The 15,242-nt window shown below is 46.6% G+C and overlaps 1 protein-coding gene across 1 annotated transcript in view; it reads left to right on the top strand.

The window, feature by feature from the left end:
* Positions 1-4,477: 4,477 nt before the first annotated feature.
* The window catches only part of LOC308376613 (dual specificity testis-specific protein kinase 1), a gene marked incomplete at its 5' end in the record, with an annotated part of 13,059 nt that continues 2,294 nt past the window's right edge, over positions 4,478-15,242 (top strand). The window contains 5 exons of the mRNA XM_080853012.1: positions 4,478-4,657; positions 6,427-6,548; positions 7,700-7,748; positions 8,694-8,843; positions 15,138-15,242. The exon at positions 15,138-15,242 is cut by the window's right edge and continues 72 nt beyond it. Coding sequence (XP_080709138.1) covers positions 4,478-4,657; positions 6,427-6,548; positions 7,700-7,748; positions 8,694-8,843; positions 15,138-15,242 — 606 coding nt within the window. The remainder of the gene's footprint in view (positions 4,658-6,426; positions 6,549-7,699; positions 7,749-8,693; positions 8,844-15,137) is intronic.

Raw genomic sequence — 15,242 nt, 5'->3', positions numbered from 1 at the left:
AAACTGTGAAAGTGCAGCGTCAGGGATCCTGTGCCAGTGTGGTCACTCGTCTCCCCAGCGCGTCCGTCCGACCATGAAGATCAATGAAGCAATTCGATTTCCTCGGAAGGGGAAGCACTTCGAAGCACTTGCGCTAATGTACGGAGGGCGCAGCTATACGAGTCCGGTGGAACAGCCTCATTAGAGCACTCTCATGTTCAAACTGACCATGGTCCTCCATTGCCTGCTGATCAGTGATCAGTTGAACTCAGTGGTGTAGTGGTCCTTGGAGAAGTGGGTATACTCTTAATTTCTTTTAAGCTGCCCATACAGCACAGGATAAACGCCCTGTTTTGAGAAGTGGGTATACTCAACGCTGACTGAAAAATAAGTGGGTATACTCCGTATACCTGCGTATACCCTGGACTACACCACTGGTTGAACTTGCAGAGGGGGGGAAATCACTCAAGTAAATTAGTTTGCTAAATACATCAGCAGAGTTATTTTTGTAACATACTCTATGGATGCCACATACTGTATTTGATAGACTGATATCCACAGCCCCAGTAAAGTTGGCTTTTATGAACCACAGAGGGGGTGGAAGAGGAAGACAGACAGGTGTTTGTCTCTCACACACACACACACGCGTCTGTCATGTGTGAGCGTCACAGTGACTTGTCACCCTTGTGTGTCTTTCTGTGGCAGCTCTAGTGTGGCGTCTGCTGGGAATACACTCACCATGCCCCGGTGAACAGCATCAGTTGTGACCTCCTTCTTGAACCACTGTCTATCACTCATCTCCCAAACACGCGGCCGTCTTCTCTCTGAAGTCCAGATCTTGTCTGCTTCCTGTGGGAGTCCTGGTGAGACTAAGGGGCCTTTTCTTCAGAGTTCTCACCCTGCTGTGAACCCCCTTGCTCTGGCTGTTGATTTGACGCTGAGGTGGCTTTATCTGCAGAGTGGACATCAGAGTTTGTCTCGGAGTTCTAGTGAACCGCCTGGGAGGTCAGAGGTGAAGGGAACAGTCATGGTCTCTGTTTGCTGTCATAACAGGCTCTTACGCTCAATGTGGCCTCAACCTTGGTAAAGTGCTGAGTTAGGAAGAAAAATATAAAGTCAAACTGTGTTATGTGACGTTTGCTGTCATCTAACCAGATATACGAGGCATTAGATCATCACTTAATCACGTGCATGGAGATAAAAGCAAATATTGCGGTGGAAAGCAAACAAAAAACAATAACACAGAAACAGAATTCTGCGTGGATCTATCCTGCCAGCAGAAGGGTTGGTGCCTAAAAGGTAACTGACTTCCCTTTAAATCCAAAGGAAAACTAAACCGTGTCTAACCCTGCCTCTAGACACTAGCTTGGAAGACACTAACGTCATTGTCTCTTCTCTTTTGAAGAGCCTCCATTGAACTGCTGCTGTGTTTGTAAAGTAAACAGTGGATGTCTGCACTGGGAGACAGGGATATCGGTCAGACTGTGGTTATTGGTTAGCTGTGGCACTGGAGCAGGGAGAAGAGTGAAAGGTACACTGAAGAAGGCTGCACTGTTAGCATTTTCTTCTGATAGGCTGGAATGGGGGGGGGGGGGCGTGTTGGTGATGCTGGCGGCCTGAAAGTGCAACGATTGTCTGTTTTTGCCAGAGACAGAGGGAAACAGAGGGAGACAAAGACGACGTGTGTGTGTGCACTTTTCTCTCACGGGCGACGGCACGGGCATGAATCCCCCCCCCCCCCCCCCCCCCTTTTCTCTCACGGGCGACGGCACGGGCATGAATCCCCCCCCCCCCCCCCCCCCCCCCCCCCCTCCCCGGTGGACCAGGCCGGGCCAATTGTGTCAGCGTGTCGGCCTGTGCTTACCACTGGCATCACGCAGGGCCACTGACAGCCCACCCTGACCTGAAAACCCTTTGTGACCCCCCCCCCCCAGTCTCCTCCGTGACCCCCCCCAGTCTCGCCATGAAAAGTCGGAAGTCGGCTGCAGTTGACTCTTCCCACCGGCAGAAGCTGAGCTGTTCCTGTTGCTCAGTCAGTCAAGTGTGGCAACAGTGCTGTTATGGTTCCTGGTGCCGTTACGGTTTAATTTCCCGAACCACGGGAACTGGGTTTAGTTCACAGTATGTTCAGTTTACTGTTTGTATAAAGGGTGACTAATCACAGGTGCGCTGAGGCCAAATGAACTGAGATTCAGTGGATAGGACATACCCAAAGCTGCAAACGTTCTCCTACCTTGTTATCTGTGCCCTAGAAAAGATGCGCCCACTACCACCAAGGTGTGCGTCAGCACCCACTCTCAGCTTCCTGTGGCAGCAGCGCCACGCACACGTCACACACACGTCACTTGTTTGATGTTTGATAGTGGCTTTTACAGCCCACAGATCCTATCACAGCCTTTATTCTCTGGTTAGGGTCAGATGACCCGCTAACCAAACATGCTATGTGTTTGTCAGCATGACTCATAAAACAAAGAAGAAAATATATCTAATAATTTTAAACACAACCTATCCTAGCATGGGATGATGTGAATGGTGGCAACTTTGACCTGTAGCTGGACACTCTAAGGTCTTATCTAAGATTATCTAAGGTCCGTGACCCAGGGTGCTCTAAATCATTTAAGTCATCTATTGGCATTACATTACATACATCTATTGGCATTACATTACATTACCCTACCTCAGTTGCAAGTATTCCCATAATTGTGAACTTCTCGTGGCAGCAAATTATTACACTGTCCACCGTTATGTATAGGCTTAGATATGTATGTGAAAATGGATATAGGATCTGCTCCCATCCCCCTTGTTAAAGTAACAATCAAATAATAGACTTTATTATACCATAAGCAAGGAGTACATTTACGTATAGAGGCTGATGTAACTGTTCCTGTGAAAACGTTTTAAACATTACAAGTTCCTAGTGTGTAACATTCTGGGTTTCTTTCCTCAATGACGCCTAGTTAAAGGGCTTCTGTACAACCATAAGGTGTGCTCATGTAGGAGAACCACTTTGAACCATTGATGTAATTATAGTAAGTTAATTTGATCATTTTAGATTATCAGCCAGGCCTTACCTATTAGTTTTCTAGCATGTGTACTCTTGCTGATGTTGAAGGTTGTGCATAAATGCCAGAGAAAAAGGGCTTTAGATAAATTGGTCACCCTTATTATAGGACATGATAACCATGAACACACACACACACACGCACGCACGCACGCACGCACGCACGCACGCACGCACGTACGCACGCACGCACGCACTCACACACACACACACCCACTTACTCACACTCACTCACACACTCACACACACACACACACACACACACACACGCACACTAACACATACACACTCACTCTCACTGACACAAAACACCAACGACCACAACAGCTCTCAACAAAGGGCACATTTTACTTTCAAATCCTCTTACCTGGGTTGAGTGTCTTACTCTACACATCCCCTTTTCATCAACAGTCCCCCATTGAAGTTGGAGCCCGGCTGCAGTACACACACACACACACACACACACACACACACACACACACACACACACACACACACACCCTCAACCTTTATTGAAGTTGACAAACAACACACTTGAGGGCCACTGACCACTTCCCCTCTGTGCTCCTGTACGCCTCCTGCTCCCGTTCAAGCCGCTCATCATTCAGTGCTTTGTCTCGCTCTCGCTCTCTCTCTCTCTCTCGCTCTCGCTCTCTCTCTCTCTCTCTCTCTCTCTCTCTCTCTCTCTCTCTCTCTCTCTCTCTCTCTCTCTCTCTCGCTCTCTCTCTCGCTCTCGCTCTCGCTCTCTCTCTCTCTCGCTCTCGCTCTCTCTCTCTCTCTCTCTCTCGCTCTCGCTCTCTCTCTCTCTCTCTCTCTCTCTCTCTCTCTCTCTCGCTCTCTCTCTCTCTCTCTCTCTCGCTCTCGCTCTCTCTCTCGCTCTCGCTCTCGCTCTCGCTCTCTCTACTCTCGTCGTTGGGCTAATTGAGCGCTCATAAATTGAAAAATGCACTTTTTTTTTTTTTTCACTGTTCTCTTTCATCCAATCAAACCTCCCACGGGCGCTGATGTGTTCTCTCCTAAAAGAGTGATGTCCTGACTACTTGTGTTCTCTTTGTGTTCTATAAAGCATGCGGAAAGAATAACTAGAGCTTTCTATTACTGTATGTTTAGAAAGCAAAAGAGAACTTAGCTACATAATCAGAATAGAAAGATGTATACATGTTTTTCTCAGGTGCAATCTGTAATAGCCTAGTAATAGTGTTTAATACACATATTACAGAAATTTGGTCAGTAAGACTTATTGGCTTGTATATATATGCGCATAACGTTGGGTGTTGATTTATTTGCATGTATTTATTTGTGTGTGTGTGTGTGTGTGTGTGTGTGTGTGTGTGTGTGTGTGTGTGTGTGTGTGTGTGTGTGCGTCTGTGCGTGCGTGCGTGCGTGCGTGCGTGTGTGTGTGCATGTGCCATCGTGGTCTTAGCGGATATCTCCAGGATGTGTGAGGTTGACGTAGGCTCGGAGCCCAGCAGCCCTGCTCTGTATGGGGAGTCATCAGACACATACTTCCAGGTGGACCGTTGGCAGAGGCTCCGCACGGCCGTGCGCAAGCTCGAGTTCTGGGAGAACTTCACCGCTGAGCTCATCGGAAGCGGCTTCTTCTCCAAAGTCTACAAGGTACGTGTGGCAGAGAGACCTTTTCTTTTTTCTGTTCTGCAGACGCAAAGAAAGAAAGAGAAAGAAAGAAAATCGAATCTCAAACTCTAACTTACCTTCTCAGCTACTTTTTTGTGCAGTCATCCTTGTTTTTTTAGTTTTCTATCTCATTCTAAGTCATCAAGTTAGTCTGTTCTGTTTTAAGTTACATGCGTGGAAGGATGGAACTCCTCAGTGTATCTGACTCTTGGTTTGTAGCATCATACCAGTTCATCTTGAGCTAACTCGTCCCTGCATACCCACTCACTCACTCACTCACTCACTCACTCACTCACTCACTCACTCACTCACTCACTCACTCACTCACTCACTCACTCACTCACTCACTCACTCACTCACTCACTCACACACACACACACACACACACACACACACACACACACACACACACACACACACACACACACACACACACACACACACACACACACACACACACACACACACACACACACACACACACACACACACACACAGAGGTTTTCCTGTATTACCATTACCATTATTATTGTTATTGTTTAAGTGCTTTGGCAACATTGTATTGTACAGTCATGCCAATAAAGCCAATTTTAATTTAATTTAATTGAGTGAGAGTGAGAGAGAGAGATCGATAGAGAGCATGAGAGAGAGATAGATCGATAGATAGAGAGCGTGAGACTGAGACTGAGAGCGAGAGAGAGAGAGAGATAGAGAGAGTGAGAGTGAGAGAGAGATAGATCTATAGATAGAGATAGATCTATAGATAGGAGAGCGTGAGACTGAGAGCGAGAGAGAGAGAGAGAGAGAGAGAGAGAGAGAGAGAGAGAGAGAGAGAGAGAGAGAGTGTGTATGACTCAGGGAACTCAGATGTGGTCAAATGATGACATGCCGTTATTATTTTCTTAGTCCACCACAGTCATTTTATTAATTTATTCGGGAAACATTTCCATGATGTTCTCCCTCATACTTAAATGTTGTGGAAAAGGATGCCTTATGAGGTTCACTCCATCTTGTTCTGTCTTATTATAATATGATCATTATTTAAGAGCAGCTATCGTAAAAAACATGTCTTTACCATGAAATGTGCTCCTCCCGCTGTGTGGTCCTATGCTATGAACACGTTTATGCGTGTGTGTGTGTGTGTGTGTGTGTGTGTGTGTGTGTGTGTGTGTGCATAGCTATGAACACGTTTGTGTAAATTAGTTTTCGTATGGGTGACTCTGATCACCCTGGACAATGCATGCACTGTGCTGGTCCCTAATTAGGACATACTTGCCATACCACCAGATTCAGCTTTTAGCCCTTAAGCTGCGTGTGTGTGTGTCTGTGTGTGTGTGTGTGTCTGTGTGTGTGTGTGTGTGTGTGTGTGTGTGTGTGCGTGCGTGCGTGTGTGTAGGTAAGGGGCAACCCACCATTCCTCTTTCATAAACCTTCACTGGTCAACTCTGGCACACACAAGCATATGTATCTGGTCATTAAAGTAGAGAAAAATAGAGAAAGAGGGAGGAAGAGAAAGAAGGAGAAAGAGAGAGGAAGAGAGAGAAAGAGGGAGGAAAAGAACTCCAAGGAGGACTTCGCAGTCATCACAGTTGTATATCTTGTTGATACTTCACCCACCCCGATAATGATATGAAATTATTTGGAGAACCTTGACTTTAAAATGGATCATGGAAAATACTGTGTTGTGGAGCAGCAGTCAATAGATTATAAGAACGATGACTCAGCTAAACAAAGCAGCCCCTCTCCCGCAGGTCATGCACAACACCACCCGTAAGGTAATGGTGGTGAAGATCTACAAGAAGGACGTGGATCAGGACAGCATCGTGAGAGAGATCAGCCTGCTGCAGAAACTCTCCCACCCTAACATCGTCAGGTAGGCTGAGCGTCATCTCTGACCCCGTAATCATCCATCCATCACTTACGTTACCAACAGGACTTCCAGTCAGTCTTCCAGTTCTGGCCTCCACTCCTTCCTCTAGGAGTGGCCTTATTATCAACCAGCGCAGTGCTCTAGACCAGTGGTTCTCAAACTGTGGTACGTGTACAGCTGGTGGTACGCGGCTCCCTCTTGGTGGTACTCGGACAGTTTTCCATTTTTTATCACTAGGATATTAATCATGAAATATATATGAAAAATCATTAAAACAACTAGATCCCTATAATTTAAGTTTGTTATTTATCTGAGCCATGCTCATTCTCCTGATCAGGCATTACAGTGAGGTAATAACACTTAGTTCCTATCGCGCGGCATGCTACCGAAGGTCAATGATAGTTACAATGGTGGTACTTGGAGAGCCAAACATTTTCTGAGGTGGTACTCACGGTGAAACGTTTGAGAACCACTGCTCTAGACTAAAGGGATTTAGATGTCTCTATTTGGTTAAAAAAAAGCAGTCCAGTGAAATCGCGGGTTTGCGAGAACTCAGTGAAATGAATAACGTGGTTAAAATGTCAGCTAAGTGCAATACTGTGCAATACTGACGTTATGCAACCGTGGTCAGCATTTCATTTATCTTGGCATGCTTGAGGTAGAATGTTTTATGGAAGGTCAACGCAAGCCCATATCAAAGGGACTGAAGTTGGCATGCTCAGGAATAAGAAGTGAAAGCTATATCAGAAACCACTGACCTCACCCACACGTCTGTTCGCAGAAACAAATTCTCTGTGGTCACAACATTGTAAGACACTTGGAAAACACGTCATAGAACATAATAAGAATAAACACTTTCCAAGGTTAATTATGGGACTTCATTGAAGTGCCCTATTTCTTTATTGTACACAACTTTGAATTTGTGTTGTGTAATTGAGCTGACTTGTCCTTGAATTGAGCTGACTTGTCCTTGAAGTTCAGCAGATTTATTTGCAGTTACCTTACATCAGCTCTTAGCCTCGTGCTTAATTATTCAGCAGTATAAATAATATCATACAGTGTGTTGAACTGGTACAAAATATCACATTGGTAGTGATGAAAATGAATAAAGATGCCAGGTTTAAATCTAGCTAACCCCTCTCTCCAACCTTTAGATACCTTGGGATCTGTGTCAAGGAAGATAAACTCTATCCAATTCTAGAGGTAAGTTTGGCTCCTACGTTGTTTGCTTAACAATCTACTTCAGACAGTAAATTGTCCTTAAAAAACCTAAAAGCCACTGAGCCCAGAGCTCTTGTAATAGCTGCCATGGATTGGTTTATCAGTGAGGTGCATGACCTGCTCCACGATGTTGTATTTCTAGTGTTAGTGAACTGTAGTGAGATCTGTAGTGTTTGTGAACTGTAGTGAGATCTGAAGTGTTTGTGAACTGTAGTGAGATCTGTAGTGTTTGTGAACTGTAGTGAGTGTTTGTGAACTGTAGTGAGATTTCTAGTGTTTGTGAACTGTAGTGAGATTTCTAGTGTTTGTGAACTGTAGTGAGATCTGTAGTGATGTGAACTGTAGTGAGGTCTGTAGTGTTTGTGAACTGTAGTGAGATCTCTAGTGTTTGTGTACTGTAGTGAGATCTGTAGTGTTTGTGAACTGTAGTGAGATCACTAGTGTTTGTGAACTGTAGTGAGTGTTTGTGAACTGTAGTGAGATCACTAGTGTTAGTGAACTGTTGTGAGATCTCTAGTGTTTGTGAACTGTAGTGAGATCTCTAGTGTTTGTGAACTGTAGTGAGGTCTGTAGTGTTTGTGAACTGTAGTGAGATCTCTAGTGTTTGTGAACTGTAATGAGATCTGTAGTGTTTGTGGACTGTAGTGAGATCTCCAGTGTTAGTGAACTGTAGTGAGATCTGTGTGTGTCTCTGTCTGCAGTGGGTGAGTGGGTGCTGTTTTGGTTAGCTGTGTGTACTACACGCCAGCCGTAAGAGCTCTTGACTGTGCAGTATGTGATCTCTCAGTCCGCCCATGTAAGCTGCTTGTGTTGTAACGTCCGTGAGACTATGTGAGACTACCCAGAGGGTTCTTGTCTCTTCCAGTATGTGAGTGGAGGCTGTGTGAGACTATGTGAGACTACCCAGAGGGTTCTTGTCTCTTCCAGTATGTGAGTGGTGGCTGTCTAGAGGAGCTGCTGGCCAGGAAGGATGTGCCGCTCTGCTGGAGAGAGAAGGTGGACCTGGCGTCCGACATCACCAGAGGCATGATCTACCTACACTACAAGAACATCTACCACAGAGACCTCAACTCAAAGGTACCGTCATGTTACACGGCTGTATGATCTACCTACACTATAAGAACATCAGACACACACAGAGACCTCAACTCAAAGGTACCGTCATGTTACACGGCTGTATGATCTACCTACACTATAAGAACATCAGACACACACAGAGACCTCAACTCAAAGGTACCGTCATGTTACACGGCTGTATGATCTACCTACACTATAAGAACATCAGACACACACAGAGACCTCAACTCAAAGGTACCGTCATGTTACACGGCTGTATGATCTACCTACACTATAAGAACATCAGACACACACAGAGACCTCAACTCAAAGGTGAGTCAGGTGATCTACCTGCACTGTAAGGGCTCAGATACACATACGCGTTTTTTTGTAAAAACGGGACGCGAGCAAATGCATTGATTCCTATGGTACGGCGCGTTTAAAGCCTGCGGCCCTTCTCCACCACGCGTTGAGTCTTTGAAGCGTTTTTTTGAGGTGCGCTTAAAAGTTGAACTATTCTCAACTTTCCAGCGCAAGGCAGGGAAGCGCACCGCTTCTGTTTTGGCCGCCGCACTTTGCCAAGGCGTTACTGGAGCATTTCTGCCTGAAAAAAGACACGTATGTGTATCTGAGCCCTAAGAACATCTACCTCAGAGACCTGAACTCAAAGGTGGTCACACGGCTGTGCCAAAATTGTACCCTTAACACTATTCCTAGAAAAACACAATTTTAAATTTGTGTGTGTGTGTGTGTGTGTGTAAGAGAGTGTGGGTAGACGATGGATTGACTCCTAAAACGATCGGTGGACAATCAAATTCTAGAATGTTGACGCAAAAACAACACATGGAGGAGTGGTACGATGAGGAAAACAGCAACAATAAAACAGCAACAATAAGAGAGAGAAAGAAAGAGAGTGAGAGAGTACAAAGGAATGTATCATGTAAGTGATTGACTCCTCGAGTTAAATGAAGGTTGCATAACTAGTCATAAAGTGTAACTGTAACTAGGCTATCTGCAGTTATGGTTTGACCTCATCCTGCCCCCCCCCCCCCCCCAATAGAAAAAGAGGCGAGCAGAGTAATAGATATGGGAGAATGCAGGTTGCTAGGATACACATGAATGCTCACCAAGCCTCCTGAACTGACCTGAGGGAAGACCCAACATGGCAGCCCATTGTCATGGTGATGCGTCTTCTGGGGGGTATTGTTTCTCTTCAGCACAAAGACATACCACATACATGCATAGACATAGCTGTTGTATACTACATACATGCATAGACATAGCTGTTGTATACTACATACATGCATAGACATAGCTGTTGTATACCACATACATGCATAGACATAGCTGTTGTATACTACATACATGCATAGACATAGCTGTTGTATACTACATACATGCATAGACATAGCTGTTGTATACCACATACGTGCATAGACATAGCTGTTGTATACTACATACATGCATAGACATAGCTGTTGTATACTACATACATGCATAGACATAGCTGTTGTATACTACATACATGCATAGACATAGCTGTTGTATACTACATACATGCATAGACATAGCTGTTGTATACTACATACATGCATAGACATAGCTGTTGTATACTACATACATGCATAGACATAGCTGTTGTATACTACATACATGCATAGACATAGCTGTTGTATACTACATACATGCATAGACATAGCTGTTGTATACTACATACATGCATAGACATAGCTGTTGTATACTACATACATGCATAGACATAGCTGTTGTATACTACATACATGCATAGACATAGCTGAAGTATGCATATCTGCTTGCTGAAAACACAGCACAATTCATGTGCACACAGACACATACACACACACACATGCATAAACACACACATAAACACACACACGCACACACACATTAAAACACACACACACACAAACAAACGCATAAACACACACACACACAAACACACACTAGTGTGGGTCATGGGAAGTGTTCACTCATTGTCTGGGAGGGGGAAGTTGTAGTTGTCACACAGACCTCCCCCTGCGCTCCCCCCCCAGTCTGTGTCTCAGAGCAGCGGGCCGGAGAGCAGTGAGCCAGAGAGCCTCCTATGGCGCCGCAGACAAAAGGCTGAAAGGGAACGCTAATGACCCTAATGATACCACTGACACGCTGCTCACTGACATTCTAAACAGCGCCCTGGCATACAGACAGCTGATTTGTCTGTGAAATAAACGATGACGCGCTTTCCACAGAAAACACATTCTTGCGCGTTGATGGTTTTTCATGAAGTGTATGTGCTCTGAAAAAAAAAAAAAAAAAAAACACCTCTCTCTTATTTAACCATGGCAGAAGAAGTGACTCTGCCATGGCCATTAACGCCAGAGAAGATAAATGTCAAGCTCAGTTCCCAGTCACAATGGAGCCTTAAAGCTAGCATGCTAATGACCGTGGCCAAACCCTATTGGTGCGGTGCGCTCAGCTGCATATCAATGAAGGGAACCCACAAGTGCATGAGGTGCATTAGCGGTGCATTAGCAGTGCATATGTGTGCAATTAGGACGGCCATTTCCCATGAACCAGACCCGTTGTGCTAGCGGAGAGAGAGGGCCGTTTCCCATGGTTCTCAAAGAGTTACGATCTCATGGTTCATTTAGACAAAGGAAGTACCCCCTGAGTCTAAAACACACAAGGATCTTTTTGATGTACTGTACTTAGAGAAACCTTTTAAACAAATATACCTTTGAGGATAAACGAGTCCCTGAGGGCTGTGGCTTGGCTACTGTTGCACGGTAGTTATAACAAAACGGTTTGTTTTGTAGGACCACTTGTTGATAGTCCCCGCACACAGGGATGGCTCACTTCTACTGGGCACTTATGGAGAGCTTAATTCCCATATCCTAGTTTCATTCCAAGCCCCTTCCAGGAACTCTTGCCGTATTCTGGCTCTCTGGTTTGGGGCTATGTGCTAAATTAAGTGGTTGAGGGCTGAGGGGCTGGAGCGTTCCCAAGAAGCTGGCGCTCTGTAATCAGAGGCTCCTGCTTGGAGGAGGAGGAAGAGCGGGGGTGGTGGTGGGGGCGGTGGGGGCTTGCCGAGGAGAAGCGGGAGTCGTTAGTGGTGTGGCGTGGCCCGGTGCTCGGGTCTAATGCCATCCAGATGCAGGGCGGAGGGCCGAACCGGCGGAGCCCGCAGGCAGCCGTCAGCACTTTTGGTTCCAGGAGTCTAGCCCTCGCCTTATGTAACGGGCCACGTGACTGTCTGTCTGCATACCTGCTTTAGCTCTTTATGCCCAGGTCCACCTCTCCCTCTCTTTGCCCTCCCTCTCTCTCTCTCTGTCCCTCTCCCTCTCCCTCTCCGTTTGTCCTCCCACTCCCTCTCCCTCTCCCTCTCCCTCTCCCTTTCCCTCTCCGTTTGTCTAGCTCTATGTGTCCTCCCACTCCCTCTCCCTCTCTCTCTCTCTCTCCCTCTCCCTCTCCCTCTCCCTCTCCGTTTGTCCTCCCTCTCCCTCTCCCTCTCCCTCTCCCTCTCCCTCTCCCTCTCCGTTTGTCCTCCCTCTCCCTCTCCCTCTCCCTCTCCATCTCCCTCTCCCGCTCCCTCTCCCTCTCCCTCTCCGTTTGTCCTCCCTCTCCCTCTCCCTCTCCCTCTCCCTCTCCATCTCCGCTTGTCTAGCTCTATTTGTCCTCCCTCTCCCTCTCCCTCTCTTTGTCCTCCAACTCCTTCTCCCTCTCCCTCTCCCTCTCCCGCTCCCTCTCCCTCTCCCTCTCCCTCTCCATCTCCCTCTCCCGCTCTCTCTCCCTCTCTCTCTCCCTCTCCCTCTCCCTCTCCCTCTCTCTCTCCCTCTCCCTCTCCCTCTCCCTCTCCAGCTCCCTCTCTCTCTCCCTCTCCCTCTCCCTCTCCCTCTCCCTCTCCAGCTCCCTCTCTCTCTCCCTCTCTCTCTCCCTCTCCCTCTCCCTCTCCCTCTCCCTCTCCCGCTCCCTCTCTCTCTCCCTCTCCCTCTCCCTCTCTCTCTCTCTCTCTCTCTCCCTCTCCGTTTGTCTAGCTCTATTTGTGCTCCCTCTCCCTCTCCCTCTCATTTCATTTCTCTTAGTTGCTGATGTATTATTGAGTCCCCTCTCTCTCTCCATCCCTTGTTCTCTCTGCCTCTTTTCCCATATCCCTCTTGCTCTCTGATCCTTTTTTCCCCTCTTACAGTCCTGCTGTCTTCCTTATTCTCTCTCTCTCTCTCTCTGTCTCTCTCTCTCTCTCTGTCTCTCCTCTCCCAGTCCCCCCCCCCCCCCCCTCTCTCTCTCTCCTCTCTCATTTATAGCACCTCATTCTACCCGGTTCTCTGAGATCATGCCCTAGAGGTGTGCAGGCTGTATAAAGTTCGTGCTCAGTCTGCAGATGATTAGACACAATGCCGCCTCTACAATGTCACACTATCTCCCCTGGCCTGGTCAATGATTCAATTATTCACATCAGTAGAGGTGCTGATGAAAGAAGGCTTCATTACAACCTACATACAGCACACAGGCCGTGTGAAGAAATGACCATCTTATAATTAGTTTGTTTGTAAACCTTTGTGACCTTAAAGTCAAAGTCAAAAACGTCAAGGATGAACATCCCAAACACACTCTGCCTCTACAGTCCAACCCTAGAAGACAACCATTTATGTCTGGCTGACACCATATACTGTATGTCCGGAAGAAATCTCTGGAACTCCCCCTTGATCCGCCCCTAAATGTAGTAGGAGCTTCCTTTGGCCCATAGCACACCACTACACCTGGTCTCCTTTGGCCCATAGCACACCCCTCCTCCAGGCTTCCTTTGGCCCATAGCACACCCCTCCTCCAGGCTTCCTTTGGCCCATAGCACACCCCTCCTCCAGGCTTCCTTTGGCCCATAGCACACCCCTCCTCCAGGCTTCCTTTGGCCCATAGCACACCCCTCCTCCAGGCTTCCTTTGGCCCATAGCACACCCCTCCTCCAGGCTTCCTTTGGCCCATAGCACACCCCTGCTCCAGGCTTCCTTTGGCCCATAGCACACCCCTCCTCCAGGCTTCCTTTGGCCCATAGCACACCCCTCCTCCAGGCTTCCTTTGGCCCATAGCACACCACTATACCTGGTTTCCTTCTGCCAATAGCACACACCTCCATCAGCTTCCCTTTGGCCCATAGCACACCCCTCCTCCAGGCTTGCTTTGGCCAATAGCACACCCCTCCACCAGGTTTCATGGAAATCTGACCTGGCAGTTTTTGCATAATCCTGTTGACAGATTTATATTGTTTGTAGACTGAGGCCTGTCAGTGTTATCCGCTGCAGCCTGTGGTACCTGTTGCTCTGTTTCCCAGAGGGACTAGTCTACTGTGCTACCTGTTACTCTGTGTTAGTGTCCTATGCTACCTGTTACTCTGTGTTAGTGTCCTATGCTACCTGTTACTCTGGTTAGGGTTAGTGTCCTGTGCTACCTGTTACTCTGTGTTAGGGTTAGTGTCCTATGCTACCTGTTACTCTGTGTTAGGGCTAGTGTCCTATGCTACCTGTTACTCTGGTTAGGGTTAGTGTCCTATGCTACCTGTTACTCTGTGCTAGGGCTAGTGTCCTGTGCTACCTGTTACTCTGTGTTAGGGCTAGTGTCCTGTGCTACCTGTTACTCTGTACCCCAGAGGGACTAGTCTACTGTGATAACTGTTGCATTACTTCAAGTCCTAAGTATTCATGATTGTGCTTTCATTTTGTATGACTATTTGGTTGTTTTGTTTTTAAGTCTACATTTTTAAGTGCGTTTTTGTCAACCTAGCACAAACTTATTCTACAGATGATAAATCCAATAAACCTGAGGTGAATCAGGAATGGTCCCGATGTAGTCTCAGAAAGTAATTACATTAGATTTAATATTTTAAGTAACATAAAACATTTTTGATATTGTTTTTCTCTTGGAATGGTATTACATTCAGTTAAGGTGGAAAAGCATCAGAATGATATATTTGTAAGTTGTTATTTTTAGTCAAACACTATTTCTTCAGAATTATTCCCCAAAGCCATGTCTGTAACTGTCCTGTATGCCGACTTGGCCAGGCTTCTTTTAGTGTTAGGCTGCACTGCCATCTTCTGGCCAACATATAGAACTACATGTGAAGGTGTGGCGAGTTCATCATAAACAGGAAACACCACTGGTGAGAGGAAATTGCAGACAGGAAATCCTATGACACACATCAAGAAAACAACAATGTCAATGTTGACAATATGTTTTCAATGGATGTTAAGCTGTCCTATAAAGTTAACGTTTATTTCTAACTTCGTGTGACGTTTGTCTTTTCTCTCTGTGTGTTGTTTGCAGAACTGTCTGATCCGGGTGACAGCGCGAGGCATGGAGGCCTTGGTCACAGACTTTGGCCTGGCCAGGGAAGTGGTAGAACTTCCTGCACTTCCTGCCAAGGACAGG

Source organism: Sprattus sprattus (genome assembly GCF_963457725.1).
Source record: "Sprattus sprattus genome assembly, chromosome: 15".
Lineage (NCBI taxonomy): Eukaryota > Metazoa > Chordata > Actinopteri > Clupeiformes > Clupeidae > Sprattus > Sprattus sprattus.
Note: the sequence above shows the minus strand (reverse complement) of the source record. Positions and strands in the feature narration are given on the sequence as shown.